The sequence below is a fragment of the Eucalyptus grandis genome, chromosome 8 (assembly GCF_016545825.1).
Source record: "Eucalyptus grandis isolate ANBG69807.140 chromosome 8, ASM1654582v1, whole genome shotgun sequence".
Taxonomy (NCBI): Eukaryota; Viridiplantae; Streptophyta; class Magnoliopsida; order Myrtales; family Myrtaceae; genus Eucalyptus; species Eucalyptus grandis.
This window is the reverse complement of record NC_052619.1, coordinates 2,030,065-2,053,774: the sequence shown is the minus strand read 5'-3', so window position 1 is coordinate 2,053,774 and position 23,710 is coordinate 2,030,065. Positions and strand designations below refer to the sequence as shown.

Genomic DNA, 23,710 nt, shown 5'->3' with positions numbered 1-23,710 from the left:
TCTCTGCTTCGCAGAAAAAACCTATCTACATAGCTAAATGGATATGAGTGTGCTTGTGGATGATGACCTTCATACACTTGCAGGTGACACAACAGCACAATGAAGATTGCAAAAAACTATTAAGACTTATGGATGTCCCGTTGTTGAGGTTACAATTCTGTCTGAAAACTTTTTTCTTTTTTTTTGTCTAAATTCTGTCTGAAAAAGTTTATTCGTTATTATTTCTAACAAAAAGTTTAGATCCCAAGTTCAGTTTTTGTATGTTAGGCTCCTTCAGAAGTAGAGGCACAATGTGCTGCACTTTGCAAAGCTGGAAAGGCATGTATCTTCCCATTTTGATTGTCTTCAGAATCGTTCATTGTTTTCTCATGATAATTAATCGTTTAACTCTATGTAAATTACCATTTTATAGTTCAAATTTAAAAATAAATAAAAAAACTGTTGAAACCTGGAACCGATCCTCAAACCTGTGATAAGGTAGGTTCCAGGCCGGGCGGTTGCTAGCCGGCGTCGGAGCTCCGGCGAAGGGGACGGCGGACAGAGGCGGAGCAGCAACGGCGAGCGGGCAGAGGTGTTGGTGCAGTGGCGTCGGCTGAGTGTAGGCAGACTACCAGTGTTGCTGGGCGCGAGCTGTAGAGGCACGGCGGCGTCGGATCGTCGTGGGTGGACGTCACCGGAGAGGGGTTTCCAACGGAGGCTAGCAGACGCGGCGACAGCGCTGGGTCACGGGCTACTGGCTGCTGGGCGGCGACGGCAAGGCGGTGCTTGGGCTTCTAGTTGCAGGCGAGGCAGATCCGGCGGTAGCAGCAGCGTCGCAGGGGCTCACAGGCGGGGCACAGCGATGCTGGTGCGGCGGTAGCGACCGGAGACTCGGGATCTGCAGGTGGGTCGCTCGGGCGTGAGGCGGAACAGGGCTTGGGCGCGGTGACAGGTAGCGGCGCGACAGCGGGCGATCATCAAGGACGGTGGCAGGCGGACCGGCGACGAACGGACCAGGAGCAGCGTCGGGGTCGTCGCGGATCGGGCACAGAAGCAGCTTCGTCGAGCTGGTGGAGCAGAGGCGGAGGGGGATCTGCTGGGAGTCGGAGCAGATTTGCTGAGCGTCGGGCGGAGGCAGGTCGCGGCGTCCGGCGAGGCAGCAGACCAGCGGTGTGGTCTCCGGTGGGGCTTCGGGTCGTCGTGAGGAGGCGGGTCGCGGCTGTGGCTTCGACGGCGGTGCTGGTGCTGCTCGAAGGTCGGCGCCGACAGAGGTAGAAGACGAACAGTCAGTGACTGCTTTGTTTTTTCCTCTTCTTTCCTTTCTCTCTCTCTCTGCTCTCACGTCACTTCTCCCTCTGCTCTTTGTCGCACACTCTCTCAGAAGCAAAAGCTTCTTTTGCTGTTGACTTTTCTCTTTCTTTTCCAAAAAGCTTTTCTTTTTTCTCAAAGGAACGCTTTTCTTTTTTCTCAAAAGAACGAACGGAGAAAACCCAAAGCTTTTATTCTCTTTCTCGTGTGAAATTTTTTAACCTAACCCTATGTGTTTTGAAACCCTTATAGCCAAAACAAATACATTCTTTTTTAGAATATTTCATCTCTTCACGAAGATTGTCTATAACCACCTCCCAATCACAAAAAAATCATTTTATTTTCCTCATCTCTTGAATATTCTCCTTTGATTTTATCGCCTAAAGAAAGTAATCCAAAAATTTCAAAAAATTCACCGTAATATCATTTCAAATCTCCATTTAGGTAATTTTTGTCATTAAAATAAAATGGGCTTGAACTTATTTGCTCGTTTCATGAGCTTAGTCTAACCTGCCAAGTTAAAGCTCAGAACCATTAATTTGAACTCATCCACCACTAATCCAATAAAATACAAAAAATGCTAATTAAAAATAAATGCACCTAAATCTATATACAATTAATATTTTTTTAGGGATAAAATTGACCCATAATTTTTATGCAATAAATAAATGATATCAAAATTTAGGTGTCAACACAGTTTGATTAATATTATGTTCACTCGTTATGAGATCCATATCCTTTTTCAAGTTCCCAAGAGTAATATAATAAGAAAGGTTTTCTATTGTAAGATCCAAAGTCTTTTTCTCTAGATCAAAAATCCTTTTTGAAGCATTCTTTTTTCTTAAGACATTTCTCTAAAAAAAATCCTGCATCTCTTCATAACATAATTAAGAAGTATTTACCTCATTTTCTTCTTCACTCTCAGAATTGGCCATAAGATAGAAATTTGCTTCGTCATTATCACTTGACTTGCACTCACTCCACGTTTCTACTTTCAGTACACGTTTCTTCTTTTTGAGCTTGCTTTATTTTTCTTGATAAGCAATCAATTTGGTTTTATTTGTCCTAATTTCTTGCATTCATAGCATATAATATCCTTACCTTTACTTTCATCTTTTTTCTTGAATGACTTCTTGTCTTTTTAGAGTTTTGAGTGTCTTCTTCATTTATAATTTCCTCATTTTCTCATAAAGTTCTTGAATTTTATAGCAAATGGCACCATATCCTCATCATCTGCATCTTCTGATGATGTTCTCTCACCTGCATTATGCTTGTTAGCTTTAAATGTAATTATTACCTTTGGAGTTGCTTTCCTCGTTTAGGTGTTCAGCTTCGTATACATCAATGTCCATATCAACTAATCCATGGTGATGGGTTGAACTCTCATCGTTTCTTGTACTGACGTTTTCATGTTGCCCCATCTCTTGGGAGTGCTCTTAGTAGCTTGTTCACCTTTTCTCCATCGGTGAAAATTTTTTCTTGGTTTGCCAGTCCTTTCACTATCTTTTTGTGAATCTTGTGAACATTAGCATCGTGGTTTCATCAGCTTTCATTTTGAATAACTCATAATTTCCTAGAAGTATTTCATCTTTGTCTCCTTCACCCTATCAATTCCTTCAAATGTCCCTAGGAGTCGATCCCAAATTTCCTTGGCTGTGACTTTCCCGGTTTTTGTAACCTCTACCGCCAGTAACATATGGCTATTACATACAACAGTACTGAATTTGAAATAACAATTAGCTTCCTAATTTTATTGGCAGTTACAAGAAATTACTCCGCAATCTCCTTTTACTAAGCAATATTTATCTAAAAATGTTACATATCCGAAAATATAGCTATTCGATAATTACATACCGGTGTCGACGACTTCATCCTTGGTAAAGGTTCTCATCAAAAGCTAATCTTAGTTGTCGATAAATTTATTGGATAGTTGTCAATTCTCTTCAAATTGTCAATTGTTCTAATCAAAATGTCTTTATCGACTTGATTTCATACTTGTCAATCATAACCAAAAGCTAATCATTTTAAGGTTTCGACACTAATATTATTAATGTTGCAAATTTTACTTAGCAATGGACGCGACATAACTAGAATCCACTTGGGTGTGCAACCAACAAAGTATGATTTTCAGATATGCATGAAAGAGAAGACGAACTTCCAGTGAGTAGTAGCACTTGAGAACAACGTGAGGATAGGGGACGAAAGCATCGAGACAATCGCGCCGGAGGATCCAAGTGAGATCATCAGGGAGCGAGGATGGCGAATCGAAGAAAGGAGATCCCACATTGAAATCACTGAGAAAATATAATGCTCGAGAAAAAATTGAGATATTTTGTTACATAAGTTGATACAACAGATGTGTACATGTAAATACATCTTGAGACTTTTGTGATTAATCCACTAGTAAATTGGAAAATCAAGGTAACCAGTAAAGCTGAAACTCGAAAGCCAAAGAGAGAAAATCAAGCTAATTGGATCGATCAAGCCATGTTTGCAACTAAAGCGATCCTTCGATCAATGAGTTACAAAGTCGAAAACCCCTCCCCCATCAAGCACGGATCGCACAGTTCACAACTATCGAATTTGTATTTATAAATGCAAAATCTTCCTATGATCATATGGACTTGTCAACAATATGCTTGGCCAATGCCTCAAGTGCCACGTCGACAGCATCGCGAAACCCTAATCTCGTGCCATTGGGATGTGCGTACGTGACTCTAGGGATCAAGCCTATGACTTTGGACCTCATCTTCTCTCTTTTTTGCGGTGTTATCTTCATAAGCTCATCCTCTATCCTCTTCATCTGCTTCGAGCCCTCGGCTTCTATGAAGACCGAGTAGGATCTCCAGTCCTGAGGAAGGAACCAGGCGTACTGAGTGTAGCATGTATGGCGCGAGGAAAACACCGGGATGCAGCCCGCCAGCAAAGCGTCGAAGGTCGACCGCCTAGTGAAAGAGTCGCCTGGGGCTTGGAGGCAGAACTCGGACCTCGTCATGACCCGAAGCACCTCCTCCGGGTTGTGGCACTTGCTTTTTTTGTCTCCACAGTTCACTAGCTCGCACCGGGGCGACTCCGCGCATTGCCTCATCATCTCGTTCCTTGCGACAGCATTGGCTCCCCCGCCCTTCCGAGCCTGGCCTATGAAGGAGAACAGGTAGGGCCGCTTCGAGCGCCGCATCTTTTCCTGCCATGTCAGCATTTCGCCCGAGGTGGTGGGGTGGAAGTAGGAAGGATAGGGAAGCCCGTGTTGGTTCGTCCCAATCCACGGCTGGCGCTCTACCACGAGCACCGACATGTTCTTGACAGCCGGCATGTGGAGGAGCGTGTTGGCCCCAATTTCTTGGCTTGGGTTAGGATTACGCAGGAAGTCCCAGCCAGTCCTCCCGAGGGTGATGAAGTGGTCCCTCCCGTGGCGCCGCTGCCACCACGGTGACAAGCCGACGTGCTCCACCATACGCACAGCCAGAGCATCCCTCACCACAGGATCGGGCTCGCGGGACCGGCTCGACATGTGGAAGCCCCCATAGAAGGGGACATAGAAGAGGTCAGCGTGGGCGGGATCATGGGTGCGGCACGGATGGCCCTCGAGGCGCGCGTGGAAGAGCATCTCTGAGGTGAACTGGTTGGTCGCAAACCAGGAACGGCCCAAGGAAGGGAGGGGCTGGCCGAGGCCGCGGTGAGCCACGTGCGGGCACATGTTAATGAACCGGTTCAGGTGCTGGCAGTCCTCGAGGAGCCCGAAGTTGAACTCAGGCGGCAGGTCGTGGATATAGACTGAGACCCCTGCACGGCACTCAGCAGGAGGCGTCGAGACAGCAGCAACGTCGTAACTGGTGCTTCGGGTGGTGAAGAGCGACAGCAGAGGCATGCGATGGAAAGGCGAGGGTGGCTGCGGCCAGAGCCGAAAGAGGAGGAGGGAAGGGAAAGAGAAGAGGATGAAGAGGGAGAGAGAGAGAGTGATGCGGAAGGGTTTGCTGTCGAAGAATTTGTTGTGCTTCATGGTGAACATGGGCTAGAGAGAGAGAGAGAGAGAGAGAGAGAGAGAGGGTTATGGAGGAGAAGTGAGAAAACAGAAAACAGGAAGGAGGTAATTAAGGGCAAGACAACAGAGCAGAATCAACTGCGAATTGAAGAGCAGAACTGGGGATCAGACTATTTGACCATGAGAAAGTAAGGGACGTTACTTCAAACTTAAGACCCAGACAAAATCCCAGAGAGAGAGAGAGAGAGAGAGAGAAGAAATGTTAGACAATAAATTAGGGCTATTCTATATTTTTCTGATATGAAAATACGAGGTAATTCTGGTAGAAAATCTAGATATCCCTAATTGATCTTACCAAACTTGTATGATACGATACACAAATTCAAAAGATCTATACGTGCACAGCTATACCTATTCATAAGATCACGTTTGAACCAGTCGTCCATTTGCGTTCATTTTCCAACACTTCAAGCAATATACGTTTTACGTCAGTAAAATTTTCAGGCATAATATGCTCATTCAACTGCATTCTACCAATTTCTAGATACGCAGTTTTGTGAGTATCGGAACCCTTCTTCTTTTCCAGCAAAAAGAAGGCTGCACATGCTCCACATAAGTAATTAAGCAAGGACCAATCTGATAATATGGCTAGTCATTACCTCCCCCGTCCTTTCAATTGAAGGACCACCTCAAATTCAGCTCACGTCAATGGTGGAGAGCCACGTTCAGTAGATGCAAAAGGAGAAGAGGGAGAATCAGTTGTCTTGGCATTGTCACTGAAATATACCTCCCCCAGCAAAATTTAGCCGGTTGCTTCCTCTTTTAAGAACCATCTGTAGTAATCAATCAATTGATGAAGCAACGCCTCGTAATTTCTCAAATGGGTGTGGCTCTATCCTAAGTCAACCGATTGCAATATAAATCAAATTCCCTCATTCTCCCGATTTAAATTATGGTATGTTTGGTAGGATGCTTAAGTCGGCACTAAAATTCCCAGCAAAGGATTCATTGGAACGTCAGAGGTTGACATTTCTAGGGTCATTCATGTATAGAAAGTGAATGAAGTTCCGGTTGGGTTTAGACAATGAACACGCTATAATGGAATATATCCAAACTTTACTTATATGTATCGGGAAAAGTACCAAAAAAGTCATAAACTTATTACATTGGTACTAATTAAGTCATATACCTTTTAATATTTATACCAATTCAATCCTAAACATTTTAATATTGGTACCAATTCAATCAATCCGGCCAATTTTGGCTAGCACGCACGCTGACATGAACGTAGCCGGACATCGAACGTTGACGTGACAATTTTTATTATTTTTTTATTATTTTTTTCGTATTTGTTATTAATTTTTTTCTTTTTTCTTTTCTTTTTCATTTTCTTTTCTACCTTCTTCTCGGCCACTGGGCAAGGGCCGCGAAGCCCTCGCCTGCCGCCGGCGAGGGTCGCGGCCCTCGCTCGGCCTCTCCTAGGGCTGCCGGCGAGGCCAGCCTCACCGTGGGCTTGCCACAAGCGAAGGCGGCCTCACCCGCGGCTGGCAAGGCCATGGCGACCATCGCCAGGGCGGAGGCGAGGGCCGCTAAGCCCTCGCCAGCCACCGGCGAGGGATGTGGCCCTCGTCGACCTCGCCTAGGGCCACAAGCGAGGCTGAGCGAGGGCCATGACCCTCGCTGGCAGCTGGCGAATCAGTTGGGTGGAGAGCCACGTTCAGTAGATGCAAAGGAGAAGAGGGAGAATCGGTTGTCTTGGCATTGTCACTGAAATATACCTGCCCCAGCAAAATTTAGCCGGTTGCTTCCTCTTTTAAGAACCATCTGTAGTAATCAATCAATTGATGAAGCAACGCCTCGTAATTTCTCAACTGGGCGTGGCTCTAACCTAAGTCAACCGACCATTATTGACATATAAATTAAATTTCTCATCCTCCCGATTTAAATTATCGTATGTTTGGTAGGATGCTTAAGTCAGGACTAAAATTCCCAGCAAAGGATTCTCTGGAACGTCATAGGTTGACATTTCTAGGGTCATTCATGTATAGAAAGTGAATGAAGTCTTGGATGGGTTTAGACAACGAACACTCTATAATGGAATATATCCAAACTTTACTTATATGTACCACGCTTTGTTTTTGCACGTCTATTTTCAGATTTTACATGGTGCCTGCCTCCCGTCTACGATTTTCCACTTACCCACTAATCATATGTATTGAGATGCAAAATAACTAATTTATGTCACGTACCTCTTTTTTTGTTTTCCTTTTCTCGCTATAAAACGTTGCTAATCTCGCATTTAATAAAGACATTACAAGCCTTTTAGCTTTGTCACCTTAACATATACGTGCTTAGATAGCAGCATTCTTATAATCACCAGTATCTCCATTTCCGTACCTCCCCTTTTCGATTCTACATATCGCCTCTCTCTCTCTCTCTCTCTCTCTCTCTCTCTCTCTCTCTCTCTCTCTCTCTCTCTCTCAGTGTTTTTAACCATTTTAATCTCATTTATAATTAAGAAACAAGGAGTCTCTTTTACAACTTTGTAGTAGTTCGTGTATGCAAGTATGCTGGCATGCCATGCACATTGCAAACTCAATTGGCATCATGCCCAAAGATTATTTCATGGGAACTCATTTGCCTTATTCATAAAAATTCGAACTGTGTATTATTTGAGAATCAACGAAATTTTAGTAAGAAGATCGGGAAAAGTGCCAAAAAATCCTAAACATTTTGTCTTTATGCCGATTTAGTCCTAAACCTTTTATGTTGTGCCAATTTAGTCCTTTCTAGCCAATTTTGGCCGGATTTTGCTAACTGGACACCGCCGGTTGACATGGACAACTTTTAATAATATTTTTTGATTTTTTATTTTTCTATTTTTTTTTTTTTTTTTCTTTTTCTTCCTCCAATCGGTCGCCGGAGCTCGGCAACCGGCCAAAGGCGACGGCCGGCAAGGTCGAGGTCGACCCGGCCGGCCACCTCGCGAGTGGCCACAAGGGCGGCCTTGGCCGGGCGGCGAGCCTTGCCCTCGCCAGATCCGGGCGAGGGTCGAGCCTCACCCATGGCCGACGAGGGCGAGCCCCGCCAGCTCGATGAGAGGCCAACTCGACGGTGACAAAGCGGGCCGGATTAGCTCTAATAGACAGCAGCAGGTGCACGGTGACGAGCGCGAGAGGCAAAGACATGCGGACAAGCACACGAGCGTGGGACAGCGCGCGACCGCAGCGAGGCCGCCTCCTCGCCCTCGCCCTTGCCGCCATGGGCGAGGCTTGACCTCGCCAAACCGGCGAGGGCGAGCCTCGACCGGGCCTCGAGGGCAAGGTGGCCGGCGAGGTCAACCTCAACCTCACGGCCATCACCTCGGCCGATCATCAAGCTCCAATGATCGGCTGGAGGAAGAAAAACAGAAAAAGAAAAAAGGAAAAAGAAAAAATATTAAAATATTATTAAAAGTTGTTCACGTTAAGACCGATCAAAGCCCACGTCAGCCAGCCGGCGTCCAAGAAGCAAAATCCGACCAAAATTGGCCAGAAATGACTAAATTGGCACAACGTAAAAAGGTTTAAAATTAAATCGGCACCAAAAAAAAGGTTTAGGACTAAATCAGCAAAAAGACAAAAGGTTTAGGACTTTTTTGGCACTTCTCCCTGAAAAGATCAACATAAATCTCTTTCTATCTACTAAATCCATCGTGTTATCAAAATAAATTTAAACTCTGTTTACGCAACAATAATATTCTTCCGCTAATGTTACTCCTATACCTCATATTCTACAGTATATTCAATCTTTTAATTTTTGTTTTGGACCCGTTCACCAGCACGCTTTCTCATATGAAGAGTAAATGAAGCACGCACTCGTGCGAGGAAAGAAATGCAGCACGAAATTATGCATGTCTTCGTGAATATAGGAGAAACTGGTGAAATCATGGCTTTGCAAAGAGGGGACTTGGGGGTAATTACCAAAAACACAAAATAATAATCTCACACCTATCATACATGTAAGTGATCAATTTCAAGTTCTCCCCTTAGAACTGGACCAGAAGGGTCAATTCTCAATTTGCGAAACCAGTCCACTTGATCCTAAAAATGGATCGGACCGATTGATCCAATTTTCAAATGAGTCTAGGAACCAGTGGTGATAATTTCTCCTTTTTTGTGTCATTTATTTTCCTTTTTTATTTCACTATAGACCGGCGACCTTCACCAAATTTAGGCTAAGGAAGGGCGCCATGGTCCTTGCCCAGATTGAGGCAGCTAGGAGTGGCAAAATGGGTCAATGACCCATATTAATGGACTTGGTAGAAAATGAGTTAGCTGAAGTTTTAATATGAGTTGTAAATGGGTTATTATAATAGAGCCCAATTGAAAATGGGTCATAATTGAGTCTATCCTAAATCCATATATAACTTATTAATAACTCAACTTAGACCCATTACTTTTCAATTTTTTTTCTTTTTTTCTTTTTTCTTCTTCATTGGCCGGGTGCCAACCTGTGGCGAGGCTAAGCTTGCTCGACCGACCACAAGCGAGCTCGAGCCTCACCAAATTTACGAGCTGGGCAAGGCTCAAGCCCTACTCAAGGTCACCAAAGCCTTGTCTATGTCTAGCGACCTTGGGCAAATCTCAAGCCTCGCCCAGCTCGCCAAAGGCTAACGAGGCTCTAGCTCACCTTTGGTTAACAATGATTGTTGCCATGGTCGGTGACCTAGCCAATGAAGAAGAAAAAAAAAACACAACAAATAAAAATAATTAAAAAAAAAAATTTAAAAATATAATGATAAAAAAATTATTGAAAGGGGTGCATGAGTAAAGATTTTCCTTGCCCAATAGTTGAAAATTAGCGGAAAATATCTTCTAGTTTATTTTCAGGTTTCGACCGAATACCAGAATAGTTATTTTCTCATAAAATGATTTTCTAGGATATTAATATGTTTTGGTAATATGAGACGGATTGGGTATGAGTAAGGTATGAGTCATTAAATTTACATTGTATGAAAATGGGTCAAAATGGATTAAATAGATCAATATGAGTTGGACCATTTTCACCCAACCCAACCCAACCCAACCCACCCGTTTAATGGCCCTTGAGGTAGCTAATAAACAAAAGGAAATCAAAAAACAAAAAAGGTAAGAAAAAAAAAAAAAAAAAAAAAAAATGAAATTAAAAAGAAAAATTGAGAATTTAAAAAAAAAAATGCAAAAACTTGCCAACATCACTTAAGACAATTGGCATACGTGTCATTGATTTTCGACCAAAAATAGCTTGAAGGACTATAATTATATATTGTTAAAAGATATAGAACCAAATTAACAAAATTTAAAAGTCTAAAAGTGAATTTGACCACTATACAATAAGAACGCGCATGATAACTATTCCAAATATATTTCTACTTAGAAATTGATTTTTCTATTTCTATTCTCTACCAAGTTTCTAAGCAAACGTATACGTTTGATTTATTTTCTTAAAATAGAAATTCATTTGATAACGATATAAAATTTCTCCCTCTCAAGTGGTGATGTGAGGTGTCTAACATTCGATAGTCGACGATCGACAGAGGTGAGTGGGTTAGACAACCAACAGCCATAGGGGCTAACGGTTAGCATTCGATAATGGGCAACGGGTGTCTAGTGTCCGACTACCCTAACTACAGGCAACGAACGACCAATGACTAGCGGTTGGCAATGGGCATCCAATGATAGGTGATGGGCATCCAACATCCCACGAGCAGCAGGTGGACGGTAGCAGGTGATGAGAAGAGTGAACAATAAGAATAGTCGTCCTAGGAGCGGCGGATGGACGGTAGGTACTGACAAGAATGAACAAGGAGAAGAATTTTCATTTCTTACTTTTGTTCCAGAAATTAAAAAGCTAAAAATTTTAATTTCTGATTTTTGATCTAAATCTATTTCTAGACTAGACATCTATTCTAGAAATAGAAAAATAAAATTACATTACTAAATAGATTCTATTCTAAACATGTTCCAAACAACGGGAAAAAAAATAGAGAAATATAATAGTTATCATGCACACTTAAGTTTAAAATTTGTTGTTCTTCTTTCCTTTTTTGGGAATTATCCCATTGGAAATCGAAGGCTCCTTAATAGAAAGAACAAATCCGCTAAACATCCGTACAAATAATATAAGACCTGAACGACACATTTCAATAATCTCATCATCTTCACGATTATCATTTAACCTCAGCGCACTGTAGTAGTCAGACCAAATACATGTCCAGATGCGGCAAATGGTTAAAAACTGAATGGAGTGATTTCCTAGTGGTGCTGCTGTTAAGGGCCAGCTTCCGCAACACTAGACTCAGTCAACCTATTCGATCCTATCAAAAATAGATCAATCTACAACCAAACAAAGGTTTAACAAGGTATTCATCTGCTTCAAGTCGCAGATGATTATATTTCTTTCAGCATTCAGTAAGTCGAGTTTAAAACAAGTGGAGAATCAGATCACCTCTCGTTAAACGCTGAAGAGACGGAAAAATGAGTGCATATGAAGCAACACAAAAGGCACGAATAATGCTTGGTGACGAACTGGAAGTCAAGGTTTCACATCAACATAAATTTACCTCAAAACTGTACGATTGAGTAGGACCGAAGGTAAAGGAGAGTAAGCGACCTTATTTATGGACAATAAACTGAAAGAGCAGGTAGACTACAAGACAAAACAGATCAAATGAAACCGTTCATGACATAAAACAAGCCACACCAAAACTATGAACTTGCCTTCAGTGACTTCCCAAAACAGATCAGTCAATGCGATTGCAGGATGGATTGCATACATAGTAGAAGTTGAGCGTCATATGGTGACAGATACACTTAGAAGACATAATCTGGAAGCTGAAGAGGAAATTGTGCCACTTGAACTGAAAAGAAGCTGCCCTTTGGATCTGCCAGTCTGGAATAATACAGTGTAGAAACGATTCCAATTAGTTCTCACTAACATCATCAAATAGGAAAAAAAAAAAAATCCCACTTGAACTTCTGTACCCAGCCAATCTTGATTTACTATGTCAAACTACAAAACAGAGTGACAATATTACTTATCTAGAGTCAAACTGAGACACTGGAGGTTCATTCACCAGTCTGATTTTAAAAATATTGGTTGAAGAATAGCAGTTTTAAAATAGAAAGCTGGGTTTAAATAGTATACCTTCCAGGCACAAAGGTGAAAGCGCCTTCAATAGATCCCCTTGGAGATTTCAAATGAGTGCAACTCTCATAAACAAACTCTTTGCCACCCGAATGCAAGAGAGGGAACTGCAATATATGTGAAGATATTCAGATCCCAAATGGTCCTCATGAAAAGATTCCAATACATGATCATTTTGATGATGATCAACAGAAAGAAGATTTTCAATAGTGACTTTCACAAGAAGCTCCTACTTGTATGTGTCAAAAATTCATCAATTTCCAAACAGGCAAAGTGCCATAATATATAACTAGTTCGACAAACATCCAAGCAAGAAGAGAGAGAGATAGAGGGGGGTCTGAGAGGCAGGCAAGGATGGCCATACTTTGTAAATCCAAAGGAATTTCTTTGCTTTCTTTTTTCAGCTGAGTATCAGTACTTGCAAAGGAATTTGCTTCTAGTTTTATTGCATCAACCAATACAATAACCTATTTCATATATGCTCCAATGAAAGAAGACCAAACAAAGCTGCTCAGGAAACTAGACAACTAACAATTATAAATCTTTACATAGCCAAATTGGTGGTTTAAAAACGATAAACCTTTAGGAAAACTACCTCATGACAAAACCATCCATGCATGTTATATGTCCCTAAGATAGACATGAGAAGATTCATGTTATATCTACAGAAAATACAAAACATGAGGAAAATTCCACACAGATCACATCCCACCTTTCCAATGACAGCATCCCCATTGACATTTGAGACTACAGCATCATTAGCACGGATAATCCAGTGCCTCCTATACAATTGGCAAAAGTTGCAGGGCATTTCATTGGCCATGCATCCCTCGGGAATCAGTGACATCCGAATTGAATATGCAAATAGATATTTATCAGATTCATTTTGGAGATCAGAGTGCTCCGGAGCGAAGACAGCAGAAGATCGAATCTGAATAAAAAAAAAGGAAAAGAAAAATGATCTCATGTCAATTTCAAATAGAAGATCCTATATTATGAGCCCCTGAAATGCTGGCATGGCAGAACAGATAACCAGATGACACATAAGATAATACAGATCATTTCTACAAAATTAGGCTCACTAGTCGATGGAATGGATAGAATCTAATCCAATTTTTTTTTCATGCAATTTTAGAGAATTTTATCATCAGCAATTCACTGATCAGCAAGTAAGAAGTGCACGTATCAAGAAATAATCATATTATCCTATCTTGAACATATGGAAAAGATGACTTGGCCAGATTGACATACTAGACAAACTTCTGTAAATTAATCAACTGTTGGCTATCTTCCTTCTCCAAACACTCTCCCTCATTCACATAGATACACCTGTACAATTGCATTTTCAATTGAGTTTCCATTTAACTTTGAAGAACCAAAGTCACAGTTCTGTGTTCAAAGCATTTTCAGATACTAATTATTGAAGCAAATTTGTTACTGGATAATTCATATAATGGTTTCGTGTAGGTCAGTCAAAAAGAAATACAGCAACACTTAGGACGTCAAATGCAAAATATAAAGAAAGAAACCATCCTTTACGATTTCAACAGAGGCACAAGTCTCTGCTTTGGAATCCTTGTCATTATTCACCTCCCTCATCTCTGATTCTTGTATGAATTACGTTGAAATGTCAAATTTCAAGTTATAAGGGCATTATCACCTGAATAACTAAGTAGGCCATAGACTTCTTATAGTTTACTCGAATCCGGAAGAACGATCCATCAAGTGTTTGGCAATGTTGAGTGACTTATTTTAGGTCTCTAAACCCTCCGGAAGACTTTTCTATGCCACAGGACTTCAAAACAATAATTCCATTAGCATGAAAAATTGGTATAATTCATGTATCATGGCAGTTCAACATATGTTGCTGCTGAAAAGAACAAGTTGGACATGTTGGTACTGCTAAAATTAATAGTTATTAGCATGAGCATTAAAAAGTAGTTATCGTCCATGTATTATAGAAGTTACACACATGTTGCTGCTGAAAAGTTTAAAAAGGCAGGCAAGGAGACTGACACACTTACCCGGACACCATTAGTTATGGCAGTGGAACAGAGGGGAGGTTCTTCTGGAAACAGACAGATACTTCTGACACCTCCGTCTTCACGAAGTTTGATCATGCCACTTCGCAAGCGACGACCATGTTCCTCTAACCAAAGAAGCATGGCATCCTGCTGCAGATCAGCATTCCTATCATGCACTGAACTTATCAATGATTTTGGAACACATGGCATCATTTCTCCATCAAAGGGAAGATTCCTGGTGCCAACATGAAGTTGACCATCTCTACAGTTGAGGAAAAACAGCTTCTCTACAGATGTGGAAGAAGCAGCCACGACTATGTAGTTGGATCTGCTTGAAAATCCAAGGTGCCGTACAACATGATTTGTCTCCATAATCACCTTACTTAAAGGTAACAAGTTCACATTTACGACATAACCATAAAAAGAATAGCCGCCGATGATGCCCAGGGAACTGCCAGGTGTATTTTCTGTGAAATCACTTTCGTCAAAATCTTGACCATCGTGAAAGCGATAGAGTATCCTCATCGGAAGAGGTAACTTTACCCTAACACGATCTCCAACTCCTGAATAGCAGCTTCAGATGCACCCTTTCTGAGAGTGGCCGCAGCGTCAGGGAAATTCGTCAACAACCATCCCTGCAGTCTGTCCCAACATCTTTTTACTCGTTTGACAAGGGGCCATGGATACATGCGGAAATCTTCTCTCCATTTTTTATAAGCCGCCTAGGCATGGGCATTGCATACAAAAAAACAACAATAGTCAAGTCTCAATCATTAAAAATCCCAAGTCAGACAACCTCGGCGGCCCCAAGCACAAAAATAACTAAACGCATCCTGATCGCACGCGCAGCTTGCGAAAGAGAAACTGCTAACCTACCCCTCCGCACCTTCAAATTTTTCAGTGAATTGGAAACTACCCCCGCACGCAAATACCAACACCTGGTATCGGAAATATCGAATTCGAATCACTAAGCCCTTCATTTGCCCTCCCATTCAGTGTCACCACCTTCGAACTCGAATCACATCGTAAACACGAAGATCAAGCTCCCAGGCGGTTTTGGCCATCGCGCAATCACGAATTTCTCGATCGCAGCAACATCACGCGGCACGGAATCACGCACGGCACACCGCCAAGGGCGCGAAAAACAACACCAGAGCGCGGACGATTCGAACTCGACAAATTGGATTAGAGAGAGAGAGAGAGAGAGAGACCTTGAAAGAAGGGAGAGGATCGCCGCGGGGATCGAGAGGAGCGGAGAGGTGGAGCTCCTCCGAGCAGAACCGGGACCAGAGGGCCTCCTCGTCGGCGGAGAGGCGGAGCTTCCGGTTCACGCAGGCGACCCGGCCGACGTTCTCGGGCCCCAGCTTTGTCAGGATGAGGTTCAGCGCCAGATCGCCCACCGACTCCAGCTCCATCTTCTTCGCCTTGAATCCTCTCTATCTTCTCTCTCTCTCTCTCTATATCTCTAGAGAGAGAAAATGGCTATGGCGGTGGGAACTTGGGAGGGAGCTTTACTAGAGTCACCAGCGCTCCTCCAGAGATTCTCTGTGAAAGTGACGAGGCGAAATAGGATTGGGACGTCCCAAGCGCGCTTCGGTAGGCGCGGGTGCACCCGATCTTTCCTTCCGCAGTACCGCCCTCTCCTCGTGCGTTTCGTGAATCGACTGATTTGACCTCCCCTCAATTCCCATAAAAAAAAAAAAAAAAAACTTTGGTCCATGTCAATTATTATCTATAATTAAAATACTTTTTTATTCTATCTCCATTTTCATTTGTCAAATCAAGGAACACGTATTGCAAACCTATCTACTCGAGTTAAGGATAATTAGCATACATTGCCGACAAGACCCGGAAGAGCATATGAGATAAATGCCACACGGAACTTGCAGATGCGCAACGAAGGCCGAAAAATTTGCAGACACTGGCAAGGTACGAATTCAATGGTGGCTCCTGAAAGCAATGCCTTTGGCCTCGGCGAATGGGCCAGCTACTCGCATTCCCGCGAGCAACTCAGGTGTAGCAAGAGCTCAAAAGATGCGATAAAAATGCGATGAAAACATTCATCGGGGAGAAGAACATTGACTCATTCCTGTCAAACAATACATCATCATCTCCCCCAAGCCCTCTGGTCTGTATGATTTCAGTATACAAAATATATCCTTCATCTTGCTCCCATCGAATTAAACAAGCCCGCCTCATTCTTCCTGGTGTAAGAAGAACGAAAATAGATGCACCAAACCAGTGTTGACTCTAAAACCTTCACAATTTGACAATCGACCGTGGTCAGCGGCTGCTGCCCCATCTATACCTCCTTACAAATGTTGGACCGTATGTACACATAACAGGACGCTACAGACTAAGGAACTGACCCTCATTACCGTCTCGGCTTTGGCTCCACTGTAGAGGCGGTAGGGGCGGGAGGGGAAGGCTGGGTGAGCCCGTTCCCAAGAGCGGCGGCAGCTGATTCGACGTGCGTTAGGAGGTACTCGTAGATCTTCTTTCTCAACCTATCGACTACCTCGCCAGAGACGCCCGGCGTCTGTGCTTCCCCTTCATCTGTTTTGGTGGAGCCGATCTCATCCAACCAGTCATTGACACTCTTGAGCTGACTCAGCATCCCCGCTATCTGACCATTATCAGACAGAACCGATGTGTCCACGTCGGCATCCAAGAATCTCTCCACGAACCCCAGAAACCAATCTCTCGACTCCACCTTCAGCACCTCGGCCAAGTCAACTGTCTCATCGAGGCCGTTCCCTCTTTCCCATTCCAATAAAGGCAGAGCTGGCAATTTCGGGCCATTGGAAGCAGCGTCCCCACCCCGCCGTGGAGTTGCAGGTCCTGCCAGCTTTGCACGGGTCTTGGCCGGTGTTTTGGTGGCGGCATCGTTCTTTCCCGAGCTTCCTAGGAGTACGACAGGTTGTCGGTTTCCAGAAACACCCTTTTGGGTTTGAGAAGGATTCGGACCTAAACTCAAGATAGGTTCTTGAGTATATACACTGAACGACGAAAGATCTGTGCCTAAAGCTGCTTGTACCCATGAAGCTGCAAGCTTTCGCTTCTCTGCTGTTGTCTTCAGGGCCTCTTCTGGTGGCGTCTCTTCACTAGTGGGAGATGATGATCCCATCGTGATGGTCTTGGCAAGAGAATCAGCAATGGTGCGAGCATTGTTTAGGTTCGCATGGAGCGTCAAGAACTGCTCCACCGTAGGTTGTGGATTATCTTCTTTTGCACTTGTTGTCAGCTCCGTGTATAGGCTGCCAGAGACACATAAAAACAGGAGATACTAATTAAGACAACAGAAATTATGGTAGCTGTATAATCCCCGTAGGAGCAGTTTCTCAGGAGTTGGAAGCCATTATAACATGGAAAAATAGATCCCTGGCAATCATTAAAAACATTTCGAGTGTCTGTACATAATAATTCATATTCTAATTATGACATCGTACTTCATATTGGAATTAAGACATGATGCACACCATTACAACACGGTACAACCAGAAACCATTCCTCGAGGGACCACAGAGGGGCCTCAGAAATTGTACATTGGATTACAGGACAGAGTAACATTGATGAGGAACCAGATCACTACAGAAAAACTACAGTAGGAGGTCAAAATTTTCTGTTCATCCTGAATAATGCAATCAAACAAACAGAACCAAAGCTTGCACAGTTTCGATTGGAGGTACACAGTAACCTCTCCAGCCTTCTCTACGAACTTGACAGCACAATTATGGAAATTAATTCTCCATTCAGGTTATTAATCGAGATATGCAGCCATAAATATTTTGTCCTTGATAAATACTGAAGCTTATTTTTAGCCTGATTCGTCAACAACCCATTGGACCTCTTGCCCTTTCCAAGTACATCTACATGTAGAAAATTCAATTCTTGAAGAAGAGGTAAGAACCTCTAATCCAGTGATTTCCATGCCCACTTCAAGCCTATTTTGTCTCATACACTCTTAAGCAATCTTAGCATGTTGGACACAGAGATGAGATTCTCAAAGTCATTACAACCTTATTCCTCGTATTTTCCAAATTCTTACAACAACACAAAGTCAATACTTCTACATAATTAGAGCCAGACAAGGGCAGTAATCCTTGGGAAACTTGGGTAGCACTGCTCAGCAAGCACGGAAATAAGGCTAATGTGCTAACAGTTACAGCACCACCTTCAGACAAAACCCAACTTCTACCATCTTTCTACTTCATTATGATATAATGTGATTGGAGATGACCTGTTGAAGGTTTGTGAATCAGACATTCTATTCTTCCAAACCTTACACTACTCCTCAGGTCCTTAGATATTGGAGTCAACCATTATAATGTTACTGCTGGTGCAGTGGTCTAAAATTGACAAACAAAACAAATAGAGAGCCGTGTCTTGGCCAAAGCTAATGGACGACTGATTTTGCATGTCAAAGCCAAAGCTAGAGAAAACTTATAAAACGTCTTCAAAGATACTTCTACCAGACCATCACTCATGTTCATTGAAATCATTTTACCTTAAGCATCGAAGTAAGCTCTCAGCAGCAGAAGCCTCCTGCATAGCCTCTATTGCTGCTATTTGTGCACCATCCCTATGCTTCATTACCTCCTGAAAATAATGAACACAACAAATTCATTGCACCAGATCAAGCAGATGTAGGTCTCTGAAGCACTTCGTGCAAAGAATCTGATAAACTTCAATCAAATCTCAAGCTCATGATAATCACATTTTCAGTGGATGATGCATCAGCTAATTTGTATTATTTGTCTTACATAAAAAAAAAAGGGTAAGTACTAATCAAGCTTAAACAGGGCATTTCATATACAATCAAAACAAGCAAAACTAGCCAAAGTTCATATCATCTGACGAGACCTGTCAGCAAGAGGACTCCGAAGGCATTGCTTCATTGAAAGGTGCAGGCATGGAGGTTCCGAGGAGTTTCATGCAGGTTGGGGATATGCTAACAGCCACTTCAAACTACAATGACAATTATTTGCACATGATGACTATTTTCCCTGAATTGACACTCTAATGCTTCACTGAATTTCGGCTTCCACAAACTTCTCCTCTTTCTTAATAAAAAATTTAGTATCAAAGCACATCTAAAGAATCCATATAGTCCTCAGACTTGAACATCGATTGTTCACTAACAATGCATATCGATTCGACAAATTGAAGATATGAAGTTAAAATGCAGAAACAATAGCCAATAAGGTCATGAATGTACCTTCCCAAGCTTCGCAAGAGAAGATGGAAGTGAACCCCATGCAACATTTCCATCTATCAGTCTCCTGCTATTCAAAGAAACCCTGACAAAGTTGCCTGGTAATCCGTTATTCGATTCTGTCAATGATTTCCTCACTATTGGTCTTTGCTTAAGAGATTTTCCATGATCATCTGTTAATCCAATACCACTTCCAGAAACATTTTTTGCTGACGTGTGAACAGTGTTCACCTCTTTAGACGACCTTGCAGGCACCACTTTATTTTCCTCTTTTGATGGTAGTCTCTCGCTTGAAGTACTTTTACGTGGAGCCTGGAGGAATGCAAAATCAGTTAAATTCAAGGTTTAAAAGAAATTACACAAACAATGACTCCAAAAGCATGCAGCTCATTAAACTTACAGAGACACTCCGAGAATCAGGCCTAAGATCATACTTGGGGGCAGTCAGTTTCGACTTGTCTTTGCTCTTCAACTCAGTGTTACCTTCCCAGCTCTTCCTTAATGCCTTGGCCCCATACTCAATCCCTTGGAGCAAATCCTTGATGTGGCTTCCTCGAGGCAACTTCTTCCTAACTGGACTCTCACTCCGAACTGAACTTGCCTTCTCCACTGACCCCAACTTTGCAGTCACCTTCTTCAAACCCTTTATCTCAGTCTGCTGCTTCATCCCATTCGCAAATTTCTCGAAAGAAGTAGGCAATGAGTAACAGCTTGATGGAGAGTCAGGAATCGACCGCGAATTCAATGACTTCATCCTTGTCAGAGATTCCTTCTTCACCTCAACTGTCAACCCCGGTTTCATTAACTGAGCCTTTGATCTACTGAACGCCAAGGATTTCTTATCCGATTGCTCATCTCTGGACCCTACACTCAACCTAAGGGGCGACATTTTGCCCTTCTCGCTGGTTGCATTTTTACTAGCACTCAGAACTTTCGAATCCGCAGAAGGTTTCTCCCTCTCCCCATTTTTTGAACTGGAAGAGCCATTGCCATTAAGAAACCCAGGAGAATGAGTTGCCACAATATCCTCAGGATTACCCACACATGGGTGCCGACCGGGAACTGGCCTAACCCCTTTCACAATGGGGACAGGTGAGGCAGGTTCAAGCCTCTCCACATGAATAAACTGACCCAATTGGATCTTATCACTAAGAATAAGGTCATCGTGCTCATCAGGGAGGGACACATACGTGGCGTGAGATGAATCAGAGACCTTGAGGTAAAAGCCTTGGTTTGGGAACAACTCACCGCCAGCAAGTGCAGGGACTATGCTCACCACTTGCAGCAGAGATGATCTGTGCTCGCCCCCAACTTTCACGTCGGTGTTCATGTGCTGTAGAAGCTTAAGGAGGACCCCAGGAACGAGATTCGCCATTTTTTGGTTGCTTCAGTGACTGTGAGCATCACTCTGTGAAAAACCCCAGAGAAAGAAACATTCAAGATTCTGCTTGCAAAATCAGGAGATCTAGCAGGACTAACATCTTCAGCATCACCCAGATTCAAAGATCAGATTTTTTTCTTCACTGTCAGAATGAAATGAGCGAGAAATCTGATTAACGCATTAATCTTTGTCTGATTAACGGAGGGTACCCCAAAAAAGGGCGTCGATGAATGAAATTTCGAGCAGAAACTCAAATGACTGTCTTGAACAACGTGAAAGGCAGTAAATAAATGCAAGAACCAAACAGGAATGAATTTATTGTGACCGACCCAGAAGAGAGAAAGATGAAATGAAGCTAGAGAAGGACCACTGGTTCCTGTGATGGGCAGGGGAAATCACAGAGATTGCGCAGGGCAGAACCTCCGAAGCTGAAAATGGGAAGAGCGGCAAGATTGGGGGGAAGCATTATATGGTTTCACACGCGCCTAACCGAAAGGCGACGGAGCATTCATTACCCACCAAGAATCCAGAAGGGGGTTTGATAAAAAGAGGAACTATATGGAAGAAGAAGATGAGGAGAGGGAACAAATGATCATCGAGCAGCGTCCAGCTCCAGACCGAACATGGATGGTGCTGAAGTAAGCAGAAAACAGAGGGGAATGGTAAACTGAGAAGATGGTTCGATTGATGCCAAGCCAAGTAAGCCTCACTGCATCATTAGGTAGATGCGCAGAGAGCAGAGAGAGAGAGAGAGAGAGCGTGTGTGGGTTTGTGTGTGTCAGAATCTGACCACCTATACACATGCAAAAAAAAAAAAAAAAAAAAGGACCTACTCTGTCTCAGCCACCAAAAACGAGACCTGACCCACTTCAGATTTCTCTCGGGCTCCAGAATTTCACAGAGCTAGAGAGAGAGAGAGAGGGGGGAACAGGGAGAGATATCAGAGATGCAAAGTACTGTTCTTGATTTCTTTTGCTCTTTTTTTCTTGGGGGTGGGGTTCGAGCCAATGAAGCAAGATGAACTGTCGATTTGTCACTGTGGCTGGAAAGGAATCTCGGCAGAGAGTTTGATATTGTTTTCATCGACAACGTATGCACAGTGGGAAATCACTAGTTCATCTATTCCTTGCGAGATGGGAGATTTCTCTTTCTTTCATAGTATATAAAAACGTACATTTGCTTTTATTCATGGGTTTTGTGCCGTATTGGGAGATCATGAGCATGTGGTGGTGTGGGGTGGGGTGTGAGGAACAAGGTAATGGCGTGTCAGCTAGCACAAAAGGTGTCGTCCTATCACGAAAGATAATCGAAGTAGCCTCAGTTGGTTTTGCTCTCCCTTGTTCCATCTCTTTCTCTCTCCTTTTTTTCTTCCCCTTTTGCTTATTTTATTATTGTTTTCATTATTTTCTTTCGAAAGAATTCATGATGGATAATGAGCTTGAGAAGGAGGAATAATGCTAAGGAAATTTCACTGTTTCAGGTGGTGGATGGCCCCTATTCTAGATTCACCTGAAAGTAACAGCAAAAAGGTGTCTAAATTTGAGTAAAATGAGGTTGGAAATTGATTATTCACATTGAGATGATCCCTGTTTTTTTCTCCTGGTTGGAATCAGATCACATGTCTGAGTAATGAATTTTGTTGACTATGAGAGTATGTCAACGGAAAATGACAGCAGGATATTTCCAATGGTCGTGGTAGATGCCATGATAAAACTTAGTGATCATGGGAGGACTTATTAAAGCCACAGAACTTTGAATAACATAGACTATTTCATTGAATTGAAATTATCTTTTCATTCAAAGTGAAAGTATATCTGCAAGAATTTATTTGGATGACAAAAAACTAATCAATCTACAAAAAAGAAAATTCATGAATAGAAAATAACAAGCTTAGATTGGTAAAAAACGATTTTGCTTTCCAACAAGAAGAGAATAATTTTTTTTAAAACCGTCAAATAAATGAAAATTAAGTACTTTCCATAAATAAATAAATAAACATAAAGACAATCACTTTTTGTAAACGGCCAAATTAATGATAATTAAGTGTTTTCCTTAAAAGATAAGAAGAGAATCACTTTTTTAAACCTCCAAATAAATGAAAATCAAGTTTTCCTTAAAAACGAATTTTACGAAAAATATTTTCTTTTATCATTAAATTTTAAATGGAACAAATGCATTTATATAACTATCCAATACCTATTTCTCAAAATTTATATTGTAATTTTGTCCAAATGAGCCAGTCTCGTCTGTCTTTGCTTTGTCGTTCGACGATGCAAGATGTCGAAGGTAACAACACGAAAGTACAGTTAGAATGGCTAAATACAGATTCATCATCTTTTCATCTCAATCATCACATTCATCTTTGAATCATCATCACATGCTCCAAGACTCGCCCGCACCCTTGTTGGTGACGCGCTACCTAATTATGCTTTTGCGTGCGAGTCTGATCCAATGAAACAATGGAGAAAGGTTCCAAAACGAAGACTCTTCTCTTTTGCCAAAGCATCAATTAATGCAAAGTGGAGCATTAGCTAGTACCAAAGTGCCTGGCAATCATTGCTCGTTCTGAAGTGAAAGCTCAGAAAGGCACAAAAAGTATCCCAAATTCTCCCTCCAGCCTCATTAGCGGAAGCGATCCATGTTCTCGAGGACTA

The 23,710-nt window shown here is 42.4% G+C and overlaps 3 protein-coding genes across 6 annotated transcripts; all 3 read right to left on the bottom strand.

Moving 5' to 3' along the window:
- Positions 1 to 3,648: 3,648 nt before the first annotated feature.
- LOC104456231 (probable xyloglucan galactosyltransferase GT17) lies at positions 3,649 to 5,505 on the bottom strand. The gene has a single exon (XM_010070979.3). The coding sequence runs from the start codon at positions 5,294 to 5,296 to the stop codon at positions 3,902 to 3,904; it is 1,395 nt and encodes a 464-aa protein (XP_010069281.2). The 5' UTR covers positions 5,297 to 5,505; the 3' UTR covers positions 3,649 to 3,901.
- Positions 5,506 to 11,884: 6,379 nt separating this feature from the next.
- LOC104456230 (F-box protein SKIP16) lies at positions 11,885 to 16,069 on the bottom strand. Its single transcript, XM_010070977.3, is given in 6 exon segments — positions 11,885 to 12,181; positions 12,437 to 12,543; positions 13,149 to 13,367; positions 14,461 to 15,014; positions 15,017 to 15,182; positions 15,672 to 16,069. Coding segments are annotated over 6 exon segments (1,329 nt in total). The 5' UTR covers positions 15,876 to 16,069; the 3' UTR covers positions 11,885 to 12,102.
- Positions 16,070 to 16,497: 428 nt separating this feature from the next.
- Positions 16,498 to 21,989, bottom strand: LOC104456229. 4 transcript variants are annotated; one of them, XM_010070975.3, is made up of 5 exons: positions 21,890 to 21,989; positions 20,076 to 21,083; positions 19,679 to 19,987; positions 18,968 to 19,059; positions 16,498 to 17,717 (listed from the first exon to the last, which is right to left on the bottom strand). In XM_010070975.3, the coding sequence occupies exons 2-5, from the start codon at positions 21,048 to 21,050 to the stop codon at positions 16,835 to 16,837; spliced, it is 2,259 nt and encodes a 752-aa protein (XP_010069277.2). In that variant the 5' UTR covers positions 21,051 to 21,083; positions 21,890 to 21,989; the 3' UTR covers positions 16,498 to 16,834. The 4 variants fall into 4 exon arrangements, with proteins under 4 accessions (XP_010069277.2, XP_010069276.2, XP_010069278.2 ...); XM_010070974.3 differs by lacking the exon at positions 21,890 to 21,989 and adding an exon at positions 21,386 to 21,858; XM_010070976.3 differs by lacking the exon at positions 21,890 to 21,989 and adding an exon at positions 21,424 to 21,858.
- Between the last annotated feature and the right edge of the window lie 1,721 nt (positions 21,990 to 23,710).

Excerpts from the sequence above, each read along its gene's own strand:
- LOC104456231 (XM_010070979.3), bottom strand. The coding sequence starts at position 5,296 with ATGTTCACCATGAAGCACAACAAATTCTTCGACAGCAAACCCTTCCGC.
- LOC104456229 (XM_010070975.3), bottom strand. The coding sequence starts at position 21,050 with ATGGCGAATCTCGTTCCTGGGGTCCTCCTTAAGCTTCTACAGCACATG. Across the intron at positions 19,060-19,678 it reads CTCTTGCGAAGCTTGGGAAG|GAGGTAATGAAGCATAGGGA; the intron begins GTACATTCATGA and ends CATTATTTTCAG. Across the intron at positions 17,718-18,967 it reads AGCTTACTTCGATGCTTAAG|CCTATACACGGAGCTGACAA; the intron begins GTAAAATGATTT and ends TGTCTCTGGCAG.